General features: G+C 40.4%; 1 protein-coding gene across 1 annotated transcript in view; it reads right to left on the reverse strand.

The window, feature by feature from the left end:
• The window catches only part of crb2b (crumbs cell polarity complex component 2b), a 33,565-nt gene extending 21,247 nt beyond the window's left edge, over window positions 1-12,318 (reverse strand). The window contains exons 1-3 of the mRNA XM_084361092.1: window positions 12,090-12,318; window positions 2,939-3,634; window positions 373-568 (exon numbers count right to left, since the gene is read on the reverse strand). Of these exons, the coding sequence (XP_084217218.1) occupies window positions 373-568; window positions 2,939-3,634; window positions 12,090-12,159 (962 nt within the window). The 5' untranslated portion in view covers window positions 12,160-12,318. The remainder of the gene's footprint in view (window positions 1-372; window positions 569-2,938; window positions 3,635-12,089) is intronic.
• Window positions 12,319-16,565: the final 4,247 nt, after the last annotated feature.

Consider the following 16,565-nt stretch of genomic DNA (forward strand, 5'->3'; position numbering starts at 1 on the left):
TGATCTCAGAAGTGTCATTAACCACCACCACCACCACCAGTGTCTGGACTCCATGGGGGGATTTATCTTGCAGCAGCTCAGGACAGACACCCCTCCATCACAAAAGACTTTTGGTGCTTTAGACTCTACAGGGACAACACTCAATTACTGCATCATCTGCTGTAATAAACATTTTCTTTACTTCATTCACTTGTTGAAATATAAGTGGTCTGTTCATCAGCTGCCATTTACTACAGACCATACACTGAATGTATCACTACCATTCTTCCTACACTAATATTATATCTGTGGGTATGCACAGACAGTGAAAACGTGCTGTGTTTTGTGTGTGTGTGTGTGTGTGTGTGTGTGTGTGTGTGTGTGTGTGTGTACCTGTTGACCCTGTCTATGCACGTGCCCTCATTCAGACAGGGCATGCTGGCACATTCATCAATGTTGACCTCACAGTCTTGGCCCTGGAAACCGGCCATGCACTCACACGTGTATGTGGCAACATGGTCTCGGCAGGTGGCGCCATTCTGGCAGGGATGCACCTCACACTCATCGATCTCCACCTCGCAGTTAATCCCTGTAGGGGACAGAGCAGGGATGGCAGTGGGCCAAGGCATGAGATTGGCAACACAGCTAATTATCTCAGCACACATACAGATACAACACAGTAACACTGGAGCTGCCGGGAGTTCAGCTGTCAATTGAAAACAGCAACATAGACTAATGCTACTTAAACACAGCCATGCCACCTCTTTTCATATAGTGAATGGCATGAAATGGTAGAAAAATAAAGCAGTATGGTTTATGCTGACTGTGCGAATCTATACGCCCCATTGCATTCAAAGGTGTGATTGTTTTTTACCTGAAAATGATAAAAATTTAAAATCACTGAATGCTAAAAGAAACACTGGATAATAACATGGTCGACAGAAAAGTAGTGCTATGACCATATAAATCAAATCTTTCTCCAAAAAGAGCATGGACGCATTTTGGAGCCTGTACAGGATGTATAATGCTGGCATGGAGTCAGTGAATTAGCTGGGGGCTACTACTTGAGCCCTGTTTTGTTTCACACATATTTGTTCACATTTTGGCAAATTGGCACAGTTAAAAGTATGCTTGAATTAACAATTAGCAGTTCCTGTGTGTAATGTACCCATGGATGTAGAAACAACTATCACTCTGATATTTAAAAAAAACATCAACATTTGATTTCAATTTCTGGCTTAATAAGGAGCACCAAGCAGATTTATGGGAGCGTAATCATGATGGATATTGTGATAATAATTGTGTGTCACAGCCATTGCTGCAGCTCCAACTGCTGACTGCGTTGGTGAGGGGGAGAACTACAGTAACTAACTCTCTGTTGTCTTCAAAGCACCTGTGGTATGCACCTCCCTTCCACCTCAGACAGTATCTGTGCCTCATGTCTGTCCCTTTGTGTCCCCCACTGAATGACACTGACACTGAATGATTTAGCAAACCTCTGATGATGGTCATTGACCATGTTTTTTTTTTTTTTCTTTCAAATTTTGTTATCTCTTCTTATTGGTTATTATTATTTGACAATTTTATTCATTCAGGTCTCATGAAATGTTTCCAGTAGAATGATCCTCAGAGGAGGACTGAGTCTTTGTTTGAACTGGTCAAACAGCACTAATACTGTAAATATGCAAACTGTGAGGAGTCCCAAGCTGATTAAGCTTTGTCAGAATGGTTGGGAACAGCTGAATGACACGAATACCACTTTTACGCCAAAGTTAGCGTGTCTATGCAGGTTTTTTAAACACGGGTAAACCTGCTAAAAATAGGTGTTTGCCAGACTACATCCAGAAGATGTTTCAGACATTTTGAATTTGACACATCATTTTTTAACAAAGTTGCCAAGGAGTGAGACATCAAACTTCTTTTCTCACCTCTGTTGGAAGTTGCACATGCGCAGTACCAAACAGGTAGCTGACGATGCTCAGTTAGTGACAAGAAAGGCACTAACCATGGTTACTTTTTAGTATCTTTTACTTCAGTCTATCTTTCAAACTCAGCACTGACTGAATGATATTTAGGTGCTGATTGAACAGAGACGGATGGAATCAGATCATGCAGCACGTCTGGCTAGGGGTGAAAATGAATGTATCCACTTGGGTCTTGTTTCCATCATGACTGATCAGAGCTGAAGCTGATAAACAGTCATGTATACAGAGTCATATGATGCAGAAGAAATGCCATTTGCACACATTCACATTAAAGACAAAAGCCAGATGTTAGTAGGTGTTGGTGGGTTTTTTGTCCAGTGTGAAAGGGGAATTAGATTTGCCACACACTTATCCACCACACTGACCTGCACCCTTTCTGATCCACTATATAAAGGGCACACTACTTCCTGATTACCTCAAAGAACCTAAAAAAGACGGAAGGGTCGTTACGTAACAGAATCTCGCTTTCGGGCCAGACTGCTGTGCTGGTTGTATTGAAGACAACACACTAAAACACATGACAGATATGTACGTCGTATGACTTCTGATGAAGAAAACACCTCCAGAAAACGAAAGAACACACTTCCGATTTGATTAAACATTTATTTATTTAGGGATGAGCTCCAAAAAAGTTTTTTTAATTAGGTCAAATTAACAAGTTATCACAAACCTATTTCCACACATTGAACCGTGAGGGTCTAAAGCCCCCAGGCCAGCTGCCCTTTTTACTCTCTTGCTAATCCAGCTTTGATTTAAGTGCTAGTGTTTCATAATTGGATTGGTTTAGTTGCTTTTTCAGCCTGAAATGAATAACATTCAAGGAGAATCTGAATTGTTGAAACTGAAATTGGTCAGATGTATTCATATATGTCAAAGTCAGCTCTTTAGCCAAGAATCTCAGATCAATAACACACATTTCTGCTTTCAAAAAGCCAGCCAGTTGTTACTCTCACTTACTGTACACAGTGTCTTACCTTTGAAGCCTGGTGCACAGTCACACATATAGTGATCCACCTCATCCAAACATGTGCCATTGTTCTGACAAGGTCTGGAGGCACACTCGTTAATGTCCAAGTCACAGTGGTAGCCTTGAAATCCAGGCACACAGAAACACTGGTAGGCATTAACCCCGTCTTTACAGATGGCTCCATTCTGACAAGGCTCGGACTGGCATTCATCAATGTTGTCCTCACACTCCATCCCCTGGTACCCAGCAGCACACTGGCAGTGGTACCCAGTGTCAGGGATGTCCACACAGGTGCCACCATTCTGGCATGTTCCTTCTGAACAAATGGTCACGTTATCCTTGCAGTCCTCTCCTCCCAATCCAAGGGGGCAGTGGCAGGAATAGCCATTGACTCCATTGACACAATAGGACTGGATGCCTTTGCAGGGGTTGCTCCGACATTCATCCACATCCTGGGTACAGTTGATCCCTGTGAATCCGTCTGGGCAGTGGCAGATGAACTCGTCAGTCCCAAGCTTGCTGGTGCAGTTTGTGCACGGTTCCATAATACAGGCATCATACAACTCATCACAGTTTTTGCCCATGTACCACACCGGTCCTTTGGGGCACAGGCACACATAGTCCCCCATGTGGTCAAGACAGGTGGCACCATTGTTGCAGGGAGATGACAAACACGTGTCTGCTGCAGCTGTGCACAGTAGGCCTGGAACAGAAGACAAAACTGCAATTAATGAAGCAATAGGTAACATTTTTCTATTAAGTATGTCTTGTTTGGGGCGCCCCAGTAGACCACTCATCCCATGTACAGACACTTTGTCCTTACTGCAGCAACCCAGGGTTCGAGTGCCACCTGCGGCCCTTTGCCGCATGTCATCCTCCCTCTCTCATCCCATTTCCTGTCATCTCTCAAACTGTCCTATAGAATAAAGCCATGAAAGGCCAAAAAAAAGAAAGTATGTCTAAATGAAAAGGGTTAGTACCTAACTGAAAAATATTTTTAAAGTTTTATATTCACTTTTTGGCATTCTTAATTTCACAAATTGTACATGCATCATACAATTTAACATCTTGTTTGTGTATATTATGCATGTTTTGTCATTTTGCCCTTCGTGTGTCTTTGTCTATGCTCAATAAGTCTAATACTGAAATTGTTGGTTCTGTTACATTTCAAGCCTCATATTGTGATGCAGGTAGCACCGTGATGCCCCACTATCACACAAAGGTTGAGTTCAAAGCATTTACAGCAGCTTGAAGCTTTAAAGGTGCTAGGATCAATATTTTTATAGAACAATGGATATAATGACTATGCTTAATGTCAGCAGATCCCCACAGCTCCATGGAGCCGTCAAGCATCTCTCAAACCTTGTTTTCATTTTGAAGCCCATAACTTTAATGTGTCTTTCAGCAAGAAAGGCCACATCATGCAGGCGGTCAATATGGTTTGGTGGGTCGACGAGAGGACCACCCAGGAGACTCCAGTTAGAGTCCCGTGTGAAACCAAAAGTCAAGGTTGACTTGTTTTTAACTAATGTATAATACGTGACATAACTGAAATTATAAATTCATTATAACCCAAACCATGATCTTTTCCTAGACCTAACCAAACTGAGGCAGTTAACAGTCCAAAAGTCATAATATGTCAAGTTTTACTTTGAAAGTCTAACTGGACACTGTATTAACATCGCTAATTTGACCATGGAGCCATTCTCGTGTAAAACTGATGCTAAAGGGGTACTGTCATAGTCTGAAGCTTAAGGCCACGTGACCAATTGGAAGTTAGAACATGTTTCCTGCAGCAGTAAGTGACTAGCTGATGAGTATTTTGCAGCTTAAGATTCAAATATTCTTCTAGGCCAGAAACGCAACTCCAGACTGTGTGCTACCATAAGTGATATAAATTTCATTTGGTGATAATATGTCAGTCTTGTGTTTACAGCTTGGTACGCTGATCCTGTGTTCCCACACACACAAAAAAGAAAAACAGTCAGTAAATGCAGGTTAAAGTAAAGACCATCTTTTTTTAGATACATTCAGTTTTGTTACAACCTGTAATGTCTGGTTATTTATCATTTATTAAAATTCTGTGTTGTCTAATGTGGATTTGGTTACATTCCTAGTCTTTTTAAAATATGAAAGAGCAGTGAAGTTGGTATGAGCAGGCATTTCAAGAAAAAAACACAGTACACCTTTTAAAGGATATGTAACCAGGTTAAGTGCTACTAAAACACCAAAGCAGTGTGGTCGCTAATCGCAAAAATACAGATAATCTCACAGATTAGGCTTTTACTATTGATCCAACATGTCCCTGATAATGAAGGTAACACTACATACTAAATAAATGTCTAAAAGCCTGTCATAAAGGACTAAAACTGTGAGAGAGTGCATTTGTAAATGGTGTGAAGAACACAGTAAACTGTCCTACCCCTGTAAGCTTCAACTGTGTTACCCTCTGGCTTATACAGTGGGCTTCCTGGACCTTTTACCTGTAGTGGTGCTTAGAAACCAATCTGGTGATGAAGAGTAACAAGCCCCTCTTTTCTCTGGACTTAAGGTCACAGCAGATGGTGTTAAAAGTAAACTTATTACAAGACCAAGCTAGCAGCTGTCAATGTTGTCAGTGAACGTTCACTCACTACTGTTTGTACACAGTGTGGGACTTGGAATGTAATGGACTGTAATGTATTGAACAGTAGTGACATTACACACCTGGGAAATGCAATAATTGTCTTAATCACACTCATGCAAAACGTGAACTGCACAGTTTACTTTTATTTTCTCTTTGCTCTGCCTAAAGTGGAACTTAGATGGTCTGTCCATCTCATCAACACGCTAGTTCAGTGGCCGTTACAGGCGATTTTAAGCTCTTCTTAGGGGTGCTCAAGAACACTTATATTTCATCCCAGCACTACAAAAACAGGGGGAGATAGACAGATGGTGAACATTGTTATGGTGGTTAAACTGTAACTGTTTGAATGAAGTGGAAAAAACACTTCATCAATAGAATTTGTAATGTGTGGGAGCACAGGACCCCGAAAGGTCTGATGCTAGAATGGCCCCTGGTGCCCATAGAACTCACTGAACACATTCATGATCTTCAGCAGTCCGTTGCTATGCGTAGCTATGCGTAAGTTCTGTCTTAAGTTAGAGTGTAAAATCCACACTAAACAATAGTTTGATACTAAAACCACAGAGACATAAGGTACAACTGAACTTCTGTCACGTAACGTCCAACTAACCAAAATATTGTCGTAGAAAATGACGTCGGAAGTTAACCTATCTTTCAAAATGACAGGGTGGGTGTAAGGTTTAAGTTGTAACTTATGCCGATGTTGGAACTGTTTCAGTTGGTGCAACCCTTGTTAAATTGTCGTGTTAGAAATTGCATTCAAACTAGGCTGAGTTTAAACTTAAGCATAGCTGCTGCAACCCACTGCTGAGGATTAACATTCCTGGAAACTCTCCAAAAAAACAGGATGGGTACAAGCAAACTTGTGTAAAGTAGTAAGAAGGCATGGTCGAAGTGTTACCAAAAGAACGCGATAGACCAGGGCACTCATGGCAGTCATGTTCTGTTACAGTATATTGTAATGAACTACTGTCATGTTCAGATGCCTGTTTGAACTGATTGTTCACTTGTTGAAAACGAAACGAACAAAACCTTTAAACTCGTCCATCTTAAAAATATGTCCAGTGCATGCAGTGAGCTAGTCTGAAAAATTGAGTTGTGGAGCCTACGCGCTTCATACAAACACACTATTGTGTGCACCCTTGAGCCAGGGACACTGTATGGAGCATAAACAAAGCTAAAGGTAGAGAATACAAATGGATGTTAACCAAGCCATTCCTGACACCTTCTTTCCCCCGTGTCTCTTTTCATCACAAGCACCCACACTTAGAAATGCACTGAATCATGGTATTGAAGGATAAAATCCTCAAGAAGACGGCAAACAATGTGGTCCTCTGCTACCAAGTCATCAACAACAATTACAACAATGTAACAGTAACAACAGTAGTGTTTATATCTTCCCTGCCACACCTACATTCCTCATTTCCCCCTGCATCCACTTTAACACCCCCAGTTCCTCTCACATACATCTGCTATCACATCCTTCTCACTTCTCCTCCCTCTGTCTTGATGCTTTCCATACCTGATAAGTTCTGAGAGGTGCTGTGTTGTTTGTTCTTCCTCTGTTTAAATTTGAAAGCTGGTAACAAGTTCCAGCATCGTGCTTATAACCTTAGCTGATGCTTACAGCGTTAGAATGAGTTGCAGTGAAGTGCGATGAGACCTGAGAATGTTAATTTAGGATGGCTGGAAATGTTTTCTCAAGCATGTCTAAAGTCTAAATGGGTTTGTTTTTTAAAGAAGTACTTGTTGGATTCAATCCACACTTAGACAGGTCTAGCTTCCATCTGTAGAGTCTACAGTGTTTTCCATTTCAAATCAATGAATACATTGAAACTTAGACAAAATGAATTAGGAATTAATTAACTGAAGCTAGTCATGGAGCTTTTCATTTTTGTTGATGCCACCCCTGTGGACAAAGCCTTAGTATACGGTCAGAAGTGCTTGTCAGATGGTTGAATAGCTACAGACACTGCCCCACACACACCTTTACAACCTCAGATTAGAGCGGGCACGCCGGGCAGTGTCCGACCATTTCAGTAACCTTCCAGAACTGACAATCTGACATTCACATCCACTTTGAACTTTTCTCTTACTCAGTGTCTTTAATTTGTGACACTTTTGACAATACCATCACAAACTGTGTATTTTGTCTTATACGAAGACAGGAATACTTTTTCTGTCGAGGACGTTAATGTCTGCCAAATGCTGCAGGGTGTGTTAACTGACCCAGGTTTGATGGTAAAGGAGGTATGATTTCCCTTTTATTTTCTCTTTATCTCAACCTAAACTGTGATGTGTTTTTCCCCTGTCTTGCATCATGTCTCTACATCTCTCTCCTTTACCTCCCTCTTTTGGCTCTCACTTGTACTGAGATCATCTTTTACTTCATGTAATTTTTTTTTTGATTCACCTCCCTTGTTTAAGAGACCTCGGATCTTTGACATGACTGGCCTGTTGAGCTGAACTCAGTCAGACCCATGCATGTTAACTTGTGCTAGCTGTGACCTGTGGGCTAACAGAGACAGTGAGGGTCTCCTCACTCTTCACCCCTCCATCCAAACTCAATCAACCCCTCACACATTCCAGAGTGATGATAACAGCTCCTCCTACACACTGCCCAGCCCCCACATTACTTAGTACTTCATAGATCTTGGTTATAGCCAGACAGGGCTGATCCTGGCACTGAGTGGTACAAGTATCTCAGCCCAACAGTAACACTGAGCAGAGCTGCAGGGTGCTAGCAGGTAGGAGGATGTCAAGATCGAATCACAGATGCTCTCCAGAGTCCCTCTAGAGGGGGTTGGGTTTCGACATGTCATTACTCCCTCTGAAGGGAAGCAGGGAGTTCATTCACGTCAATACTTTTGTTTCATTCGTCTTTGATGAGTCATATTAAGTGTCTCTGCAGGTTTTCAAAAATGAAGTCAATTAAAGCTCTTCATCTATAAACATATATTTGGTGTTATTAGAGTTTTAGATTTTACAGTTTTTTACTCATATTGAAACCTGCGCTTCAACCTGCAATTTTTTATTTTATTTTTTATATTCAACATATTTGTTGACTCACGGATTATTTCATTTATTGAGTTGCCCCTGTGATAAATGAGGTGTTCTCTTAGTTCAAAAGAAGCACAATGTTAGCAATACCCTCACATTTTGGAATCTCTATTTTCTGTCCAAATGGTTCATGTGTCCTATTCTGTCCTATTATTTTATTAGTGTGCAGGCTAATGTTTAGGAGGTGCAGTGGCGTACTCTTGAGTCAGGCTTAAGCACTTAAGCTGTACATCATTTTACATTTAAACTGGCATTACACAATTATTTTGTTTTAACATATCATTATGAACTAAATGTTGATTGCACAATGTAATGGCTACAGAATAATGACATCATCAGCATTTAGATTGGTTCCCTAGACACCTTGCCTTTTACTTTGCTATTCTGTCCAACACTGGGCACAACATTTCCCAGGTAAGTGAGGGATGACTGAAAAAAGCCTGGCTCCATTTCTATCTGCTTTCACATCTCCATTCTAGACTAAATGAATGAAAAAACTCACTCACACTGTCCTGAACTGTTGCTCATTGCCGCTCTGAAGCTTTGCGAAAGCAGCGCCAACAAATAACAAATAATGCCTAGGGCTAAAGCTGTCTGTTTCCACTTTATGAACACCCCTGAGCCAAATTTACACCTAAACTATAATAAAATACCCTTACATTGGAGAAACACGCAAACTAGTGGTTTTGTTAGATATGTAAGAAATTAAATTGTGGCTTAACAATAATGTTGGACTTGCACAGTAGATAGGATGCATGCTGCTAACACCACTTCTACACTTTTTAAAGAACAAGATTAGTGATGTTCAAGATATTTTAGAGCTCCACTGTTGTCCCGAAAAATTACACATAAAAACACATAACTAGCCACACTGTGGCACTGAGTTACATGTTCCTTCAGTACCATGAACAAACACTGCCTTTTATTTTGACTCAATCCCACAAACACTATCCTGCTGCCACAAGTCCTCACTACACCACCAGTGTGGATTAATCTGCTGTTTTTGGTGGATCTTTTAACTACAGTGATCCACTGCTTTAAGGAATCACTGAGCCTTACTTAAAAAAAAATGAAACTATGTATTTGTGCGCTGTTTGAAAGATTGACTTCTTCAGTAGAAACCATTGGGTGTTTCTATTCTTCTCATGGCTTCACCCTCCCTCTTAAAATATAATGGACCTCGTTGCCTCATTGCCAAAGACTCTTAGTTCTCATCTCATGCGCAGTAAATATCTATTCATTCAATTGAAATAGAGTCGATGGCAGTGAGACTATGTAACACTCAAATATTCTATGCTGATAAGACGATTTAGACTGTTTAAAAGTGTGTACACGTCTTAAAATGATGCCGTGAGATAAAGACATTCTTTTATGAGGATTCTTGGCAGGTGTAGAAGGCAGGGGGAGAGCAAGAGAAAGTGTTTAACCCAAGTCATGAAAACAGCAACACAAAGTCAACAGAGATTCTTGCTGCAGGGCAAAGGAAGCAGCAATGCTATGAATCACATAGAAAGGGAAGCCCCTGGCTAATACACAAGTTGAGCTCAGAGGAATTTTATTGAATCACCACAAGACACTGGCAGCTCTGCCTGTGTCCAGCTTTGTGTTCCTCAGGCTCCACAGCAGGTGTCTGCTTTGCTTTATACAAAAAAATGCACAAATCCTCTCTGAATCAGTCACAGTTACACACTGAGTCAGACGCACATCCTTTTGTCTCCCGCTCGAGCTGCTGCAAAGGCTGGGTCATTTCTATGCTGTGTCTTTTGTTTGGACAAGGTAAAGGCACCTTTAGAATAATTGGCAGATTACAATCGTTGGACTAGATTAAAACAATGTGTGTTTTCTCTGGAATCCAGAGTAAATACCTGACTGCTCTGGGTGATTTCAAAACTTTTTTCCATAAAAAGTGAAATACTTCATTACAACATTTATAACTTTTAAATAAGGTACACTTAATTTGCACCCTTGTACCCACATATTTTTAAATGTTTTGGGTCATCTGATTCCAGCTCTGACATGCGATCCTCCTCGACTTAGTCATAGTTTTACAATGTTAGCCTAGAATGCCCTTGTCTCTGAAGCCCTGATAAAGTATGGTTTAGCTGGTGTTTTCCCTCTTTCCTAAAACTTATTTAGGCTTGATTTTATTAAAGCTAACATATTTCAGCCCTTTTACACCCCAGCTCCCCCTGTGCAATGTCTGAAGCTGTTTAAAAGCAGCAGATCAGCAAATGCTAAGCTTGTATTTTTTCTGTACTTTTCCTTAAAAGGAAGTCTTAAATATAGTAGTCTTACAAGACAAACTCTTCATCTTACAGTAACCATCATCTTCACATCATCACATAAACTGTTTGTGTTTTCAGCTGCTGTACTTTTCTTTCCTTCCTTAGGACCTCAGGGTGCCGGGTCTCTTGCCATGCTCCTTAATACCCACCGCTCCCTCCATTCAAAGCCGAGACAAAAAAGCTGTGCAGCAGTGCAGCCGGACGCTCAGCTCGTTACCATGGTGATCTTAAGCAATGCCACCCGTAGCCAATCCCTGCCTCTGCTCCGTCACCATTTAAACAAGCTTCAGACGCTCTACACAAATGAAGGTCGCGGGAAAAATGGGTCAACAGGGTTTCAATAGGTGATGGGGTTGACTAAGACATACCCCCCCACCCCCTACACACTCACACACACACACACACTCAGACACTCCCTAGAACTGGTGCTGCGCCAGCTGTAGATTCATCACACATGAGGGAGTTATAAGAAAACCAACTATTCAGATCTTGTTAAATTAGGTAATTGTCTGTTTTGAATAAGGGAGCTGTAAACACTAAAGTCATATTTGGTCATTTGTACACATAAAAACACAGAAATCTGTAGCGATCACTGCATAAATGACTTATATACATCACCTAGATCAAAGCTACTGACACTGCCATGATTACAGTATAATTCATATAAGAAAGAAAGCAAAGAAATGAAAGAGAAACATTTGATCAAAATAATAAATAAGAGAAAAACACAAAAGTGAGATATGAAAAACATTAGTGACTAGTAGCTCTATAATTTCCTAACAATTTTACTTGAACTGTGCTTGAAAGAACTTGTAAACTGATACTTAATTTATTTATTACTTGTGTATTATTCACCATGTGCAACTGTGGGATTGCTTGTTAAGAAATGTAATGTTTCTGCGTCTTCAGCTGACCTCCTGTGAACTAACTAAAAGATCCAATACTAATTAGAGCTTATTAATTAGAGATGAACATTGACTTTATGTTCCCTATATTTCATTGCATGGCTCCTCCAAACACAGATATCAATAAGATCATATTGTACATTCATACTTGTACATTAATACTAGACAAGCAGGGCTACATACTACAAATGTGGATGGGAAAAAATAAAAGTTCCTTCGCTGATGTATGGCAGAGTGTGTTTACATTGCTATGGGAGCAGTAAACTGCACATGGAGCCTTACCCAGTTTGAACATCATCATGGTGATGAGCAGCGTCCTCTGATATCTGGACCAAAGTCTTCCAAACTCCATGGTGGAACAGGCTGCTGAGGTTTCCAGTCAGTGTAGAACAATACTGTCACTCCACAGGTTCTCCATCCAGCACACTGCAGCGCTCCATCCACGCTGCTTCAACTTAGCTGCTGACCCTGAGCTCCAGCACCTCCATGCCTGACCACTGGGTCTGATTGTGTGTCAGCCTGTGTTTTGGAGTGTGTGTGAGTCTCTCAGGGGGACCAAGCCAGACTTGAGCACAGCAGAGTAATCACCCCAGCAGAGAGTGAGGCGAGGAAAACCTGAGCTGGAATACTGGACTGGACTGGATTCAACCACTGTGTGTTCTGTGTGTGTGTGTGTGTGTGTGTGTGTGTGTGTGTGTGTGTGTGTGTGTGTTTGTCTGCATTTTAATCCAGATGGACTCAAATCAAACACAGTCATCCCAGGTTTCAAAATCTGACACATGAACATTTTTAGGGCTGTAACTTTTCATGATTGATTGAACTACTGATTATTTTCCAAATTGTATGGAAACAGAAAGATACTGTTCAATTAACTATCACATATGATACAATAGAATGGCACTCAGTAGAGCGCATACCTCCACCAAGGCCCAACAGTCCCCTTTAATTCAATCAAGCCTGATCCAATATCAAACTTATGAGCCCTGTATCCCTCTAAATTTTAAACGACCCATAATTGCTTAACCATAATTTAAGATAACCAAATCTAGGATCTGCATCAAATTGCACTCAATCATAGATACCAGCCACCTAAATACACCTGATTTTTTCATCAAGATCCGTACATTATTCCCAGAGAAATTCATGAAAATGTTGAAAAACACCATATCTCACAATGTTAGTGTGAAAAAATTTCCAAGATCTGTTCCTGTAGTCAGATCAGCACCAAAAGTTACTTCTGGACTGAGAAATATCCTCAATCCAAATTTTGTGGAAATCTGTTATTTAGGGTAATTTTGTGTAATCCTGCTCACAAACCAACCAACAAACGGACACAGGTGAAAACATAACGTCCAGCATCCTCACAATCTAGAAGCTTGAGCAGGGATTGCTTCACTTTCAATTACATTTTCATTTTAACAACAATCAATATTCTGGACATAATAGATAATAATAAATAATAAATAAAACATTTTTAAAATGTGTTTCCTTTTAGAAATTGAATTACAAATTGAATGAAAGGTCAGGGTGCCTCTCACATTCAACATGCTTTGTTTTACTTAATAACTTGTCCTGTATCTTATTTATTCCCTGTGCCATGGCCTACCTAGAAATGTCATTTTGTTTGACTGTGTTTCCATTTGTATTTATTTATATTTCAAAGTATAATAAATGTATCCAGATGACTTAAATTAACTTAAATGTTAACCTTCCTTAACAAAAGAAATGTAGATATATTCTTATTTCATTAAGGGTAACTGTCATTCAGATTCTTTTTGCTTCTCTGACCTTCCATGAGGTGGTACACAAGCAAATTTTTAAAAATGTCAATACTGACGCATTGGGAGTGTAGGTTGACGACACCTAAGGTGTCCAGATGAGAACGGATAGAGGAGTTGGGGGTGGCCGTGGTCACGTGGTCATGGTAGCAGTGAAAATGAGAGTCCAAACATTCATTTTTAACCATGAATTCAGCTGTCTGTTATTCGGAACAAAAAGCACAAGGAATAAAATAATTCGAGGGGTAGACATCAACTTTTGTGTGTTATGGTTCAGGAGATATGATGCAAAATACATCATTCAGTTATGGCTGAAACTTTGTACCAAGTTTCATTCACCTCAAATTTGTAGCATATCATCCAGACTAGGAATATGTCGTATGTACTGTGTAAATCATTTTCCATAACACATAGTGTTTGATAAAATAAAATACTCAAATACAAATTGTTCTTATTGTGGCTCTACTGTACAGATGTACTGAACAACAACCATAACTCCTGTAGGATGACTGTGATCATGAACTGCTGTAGCCACTGCAGCTATAAATCCAAATATAATATAATATAATATAATATATAATCCAAACTTTTCGGGACAATTAGGACAGGTTCAGGATTTGGGACAACTGCTTATAATTCTGGACTGACTTTGTTCATTTATGTATGTAAGTAAGTTAGCATCTATGAATAATGTAACTTCTGTTTCATGAGACACATCACTTATGCAAGTTACATTATGAGACCAGAAGTCATAATAAGTCATGCAGTCATAGTCAGTGAACTGTTTGTCAGAAAGTTTTATTCTAAAAGTCTCATTGATGATGTTCATTACGTTTTATTGCTAACTTGACAGTGGAGCTCTAAACGTGCCATGTTATGCTATTGTTAAGAAAGTGCTGCTTGGCGTGTATATAAAACATCACACTGGTAACCAGTGCTGTTGTCTAACAAGACAGAGACAGAGCCAGTAAGTGTGAGAGGAAGCTGTTGCTTAGAATTTCCTAAATGATTATTTTTGTAGCATTTGGTCTGTTTGGGTGAATTTCAGACCTAATAACTTCAGTTATTAACATTGGTATTTTATTTCAATTGTGAAATTTACACTTGTAAAATGTGAACTCACAACTGTCACCCACTGACAAGTTTGCACTGAGCAAAGTCTGGACAGGATTGTTACCAGTAAGTTTTGGATCGATGGATTTCTGCTCCCCAGTCCGCTCAACTTACACCCCCACCTTAATAGAGTTGGGGGGAGCTTTAGCAGCACCTTTCTGGTTGGCGGAGGCCTATGGCAGATGAATGCCTTACTCAACCCCACTCCCACACACAGTCCCACCCCCAACCGCCCCCCGAGCCAAGCATCAGGGTTTACTCCAACCTGCTGCGCTCGCACCAACAAAAAAGTTTAATTAAACACACTGTGGGGGGAAGGGGAGGAAGAGACAGGCCTCCTCACTTCAGCGCCTTCAACAAGCGACATGCAAATGCGTTAAGTAGTGAGTCACAGCTACACATTCCTCAGTGACTGGCTGCCGCTTTCATTAAAGCTTCCACACAATAGAAAAATAGACAGCAGGCTGACAGGGAGTCTCAGCCTGCTCTGCCACAGAGCAGGCCTGACGATGTTTACAGTCCCTGTTTTTCTGGAGGTCTGTCTTTCTGTCAGGGAAAGTGAGGTTTAATATACAGTATACTGTGCTGCCATGTTTTCCCCGAATTTCAAAGAATAATAATTCATTGATTTGATCTTACTTTAGATCTATTATTCCCACTTTTCATTATCTTACATGAGACATCATAATATGCAGCGCACATTTCCATTGCAAGCAGTGTATGGAGTGCTGCAAGAATGAGTCCTAAAACCTGGAAACAAGTTAGCATTTTGTACCTCCAGTCCCTCGTATTGGAGTCAAATGTTTTTTTGAATGAGTTTTCAGTTATATACCTAAAATAAGGTCTATGGTTAACACTAGAGGTTTGAACATTTTTCTCTACGACAAAAAATACATCCGTTAATACCCCACGTTTGAATTATGAAATGTTTATTAAAAACAGCAGTTGCTAACAAGTGTCTAAATGAGACAACAGAACCTGTCTGGGACATTAAACATCATTTAGCTGAACACAGAGACTTATCTACTCACTAGTCCATCTGTAAAAGTGGATTAGATTTAGTTGCAAACTATTCTAACTCTAACTTTCCAACTTGTACATTGGTAAAAAAAATTAAATGTATTTTTTTACCTTTTCATGGCTTTACTGATAATTGACGGGAGGTGGGATGAGGGAGAGGGGGGATGACATGCAGCGAGGGGCCATGGATCGGGCTTGAGCCCTGGGCCACTACAGCAAAGACGGGGCCTCTGAGCACAGGACGCCTGCTCTACCAACTGAGCTACTGGGGCACCCCATTAGATTGGTAAATTTAAAGGAAAGTGTGTATAGTATGTGTAGTGGTGGTGACGTTGAAGTAATCTATAATCGATAAAGTTCTAAAGTTATAGCCTAAAGTTAGCTTTTTACTTCAGGTGATTTCATTTATGCTTCGAAAATCACAAAAGTGGTGTTAATCTGTGAAGCTTGAACAAAACGTGTAAGTATCATAATCTTGTGATGATACAGAGCTTAGTGTCTGCAGTGATTCAAAATCCAATTGTAAAATACGTCATCCCTGCAGTACTCTATTAGCCTGCTTCCAGACCTCTTAATGACCAGCCACATCTCCTATTCATTGGGGGGTCTATGCAGGGACCCCTACGACCTGTAAGACTATACGTGGACTGGGTTTCCTGTTGTTTTGCTCACCCTGCACTTCCATTATATCCTCCTGGTCTTAGTCCTACAGACCAAAATTATTGTGCAGTTTATGGCGGTGAAAACTAGCCACGCTCTCTGTGTGGGCAGAAGTGATTTATTGTGGGGAACCACACACAGACACCACAGCACTATACAGAAACACTGGAATTCAACTGTAAAAGAG

The sequence above is a fragment of the Pagrus pagrus genome (assembly GCF_965226575.1).
Source record: "Pagrus pagrus genome assembly, chromosome: 8".
NCBI lineage: Eukaryota > Metazoa > Chordata > Actinopteri > Spariformes > Sparidae > Pagrus > Pagrus pagrus.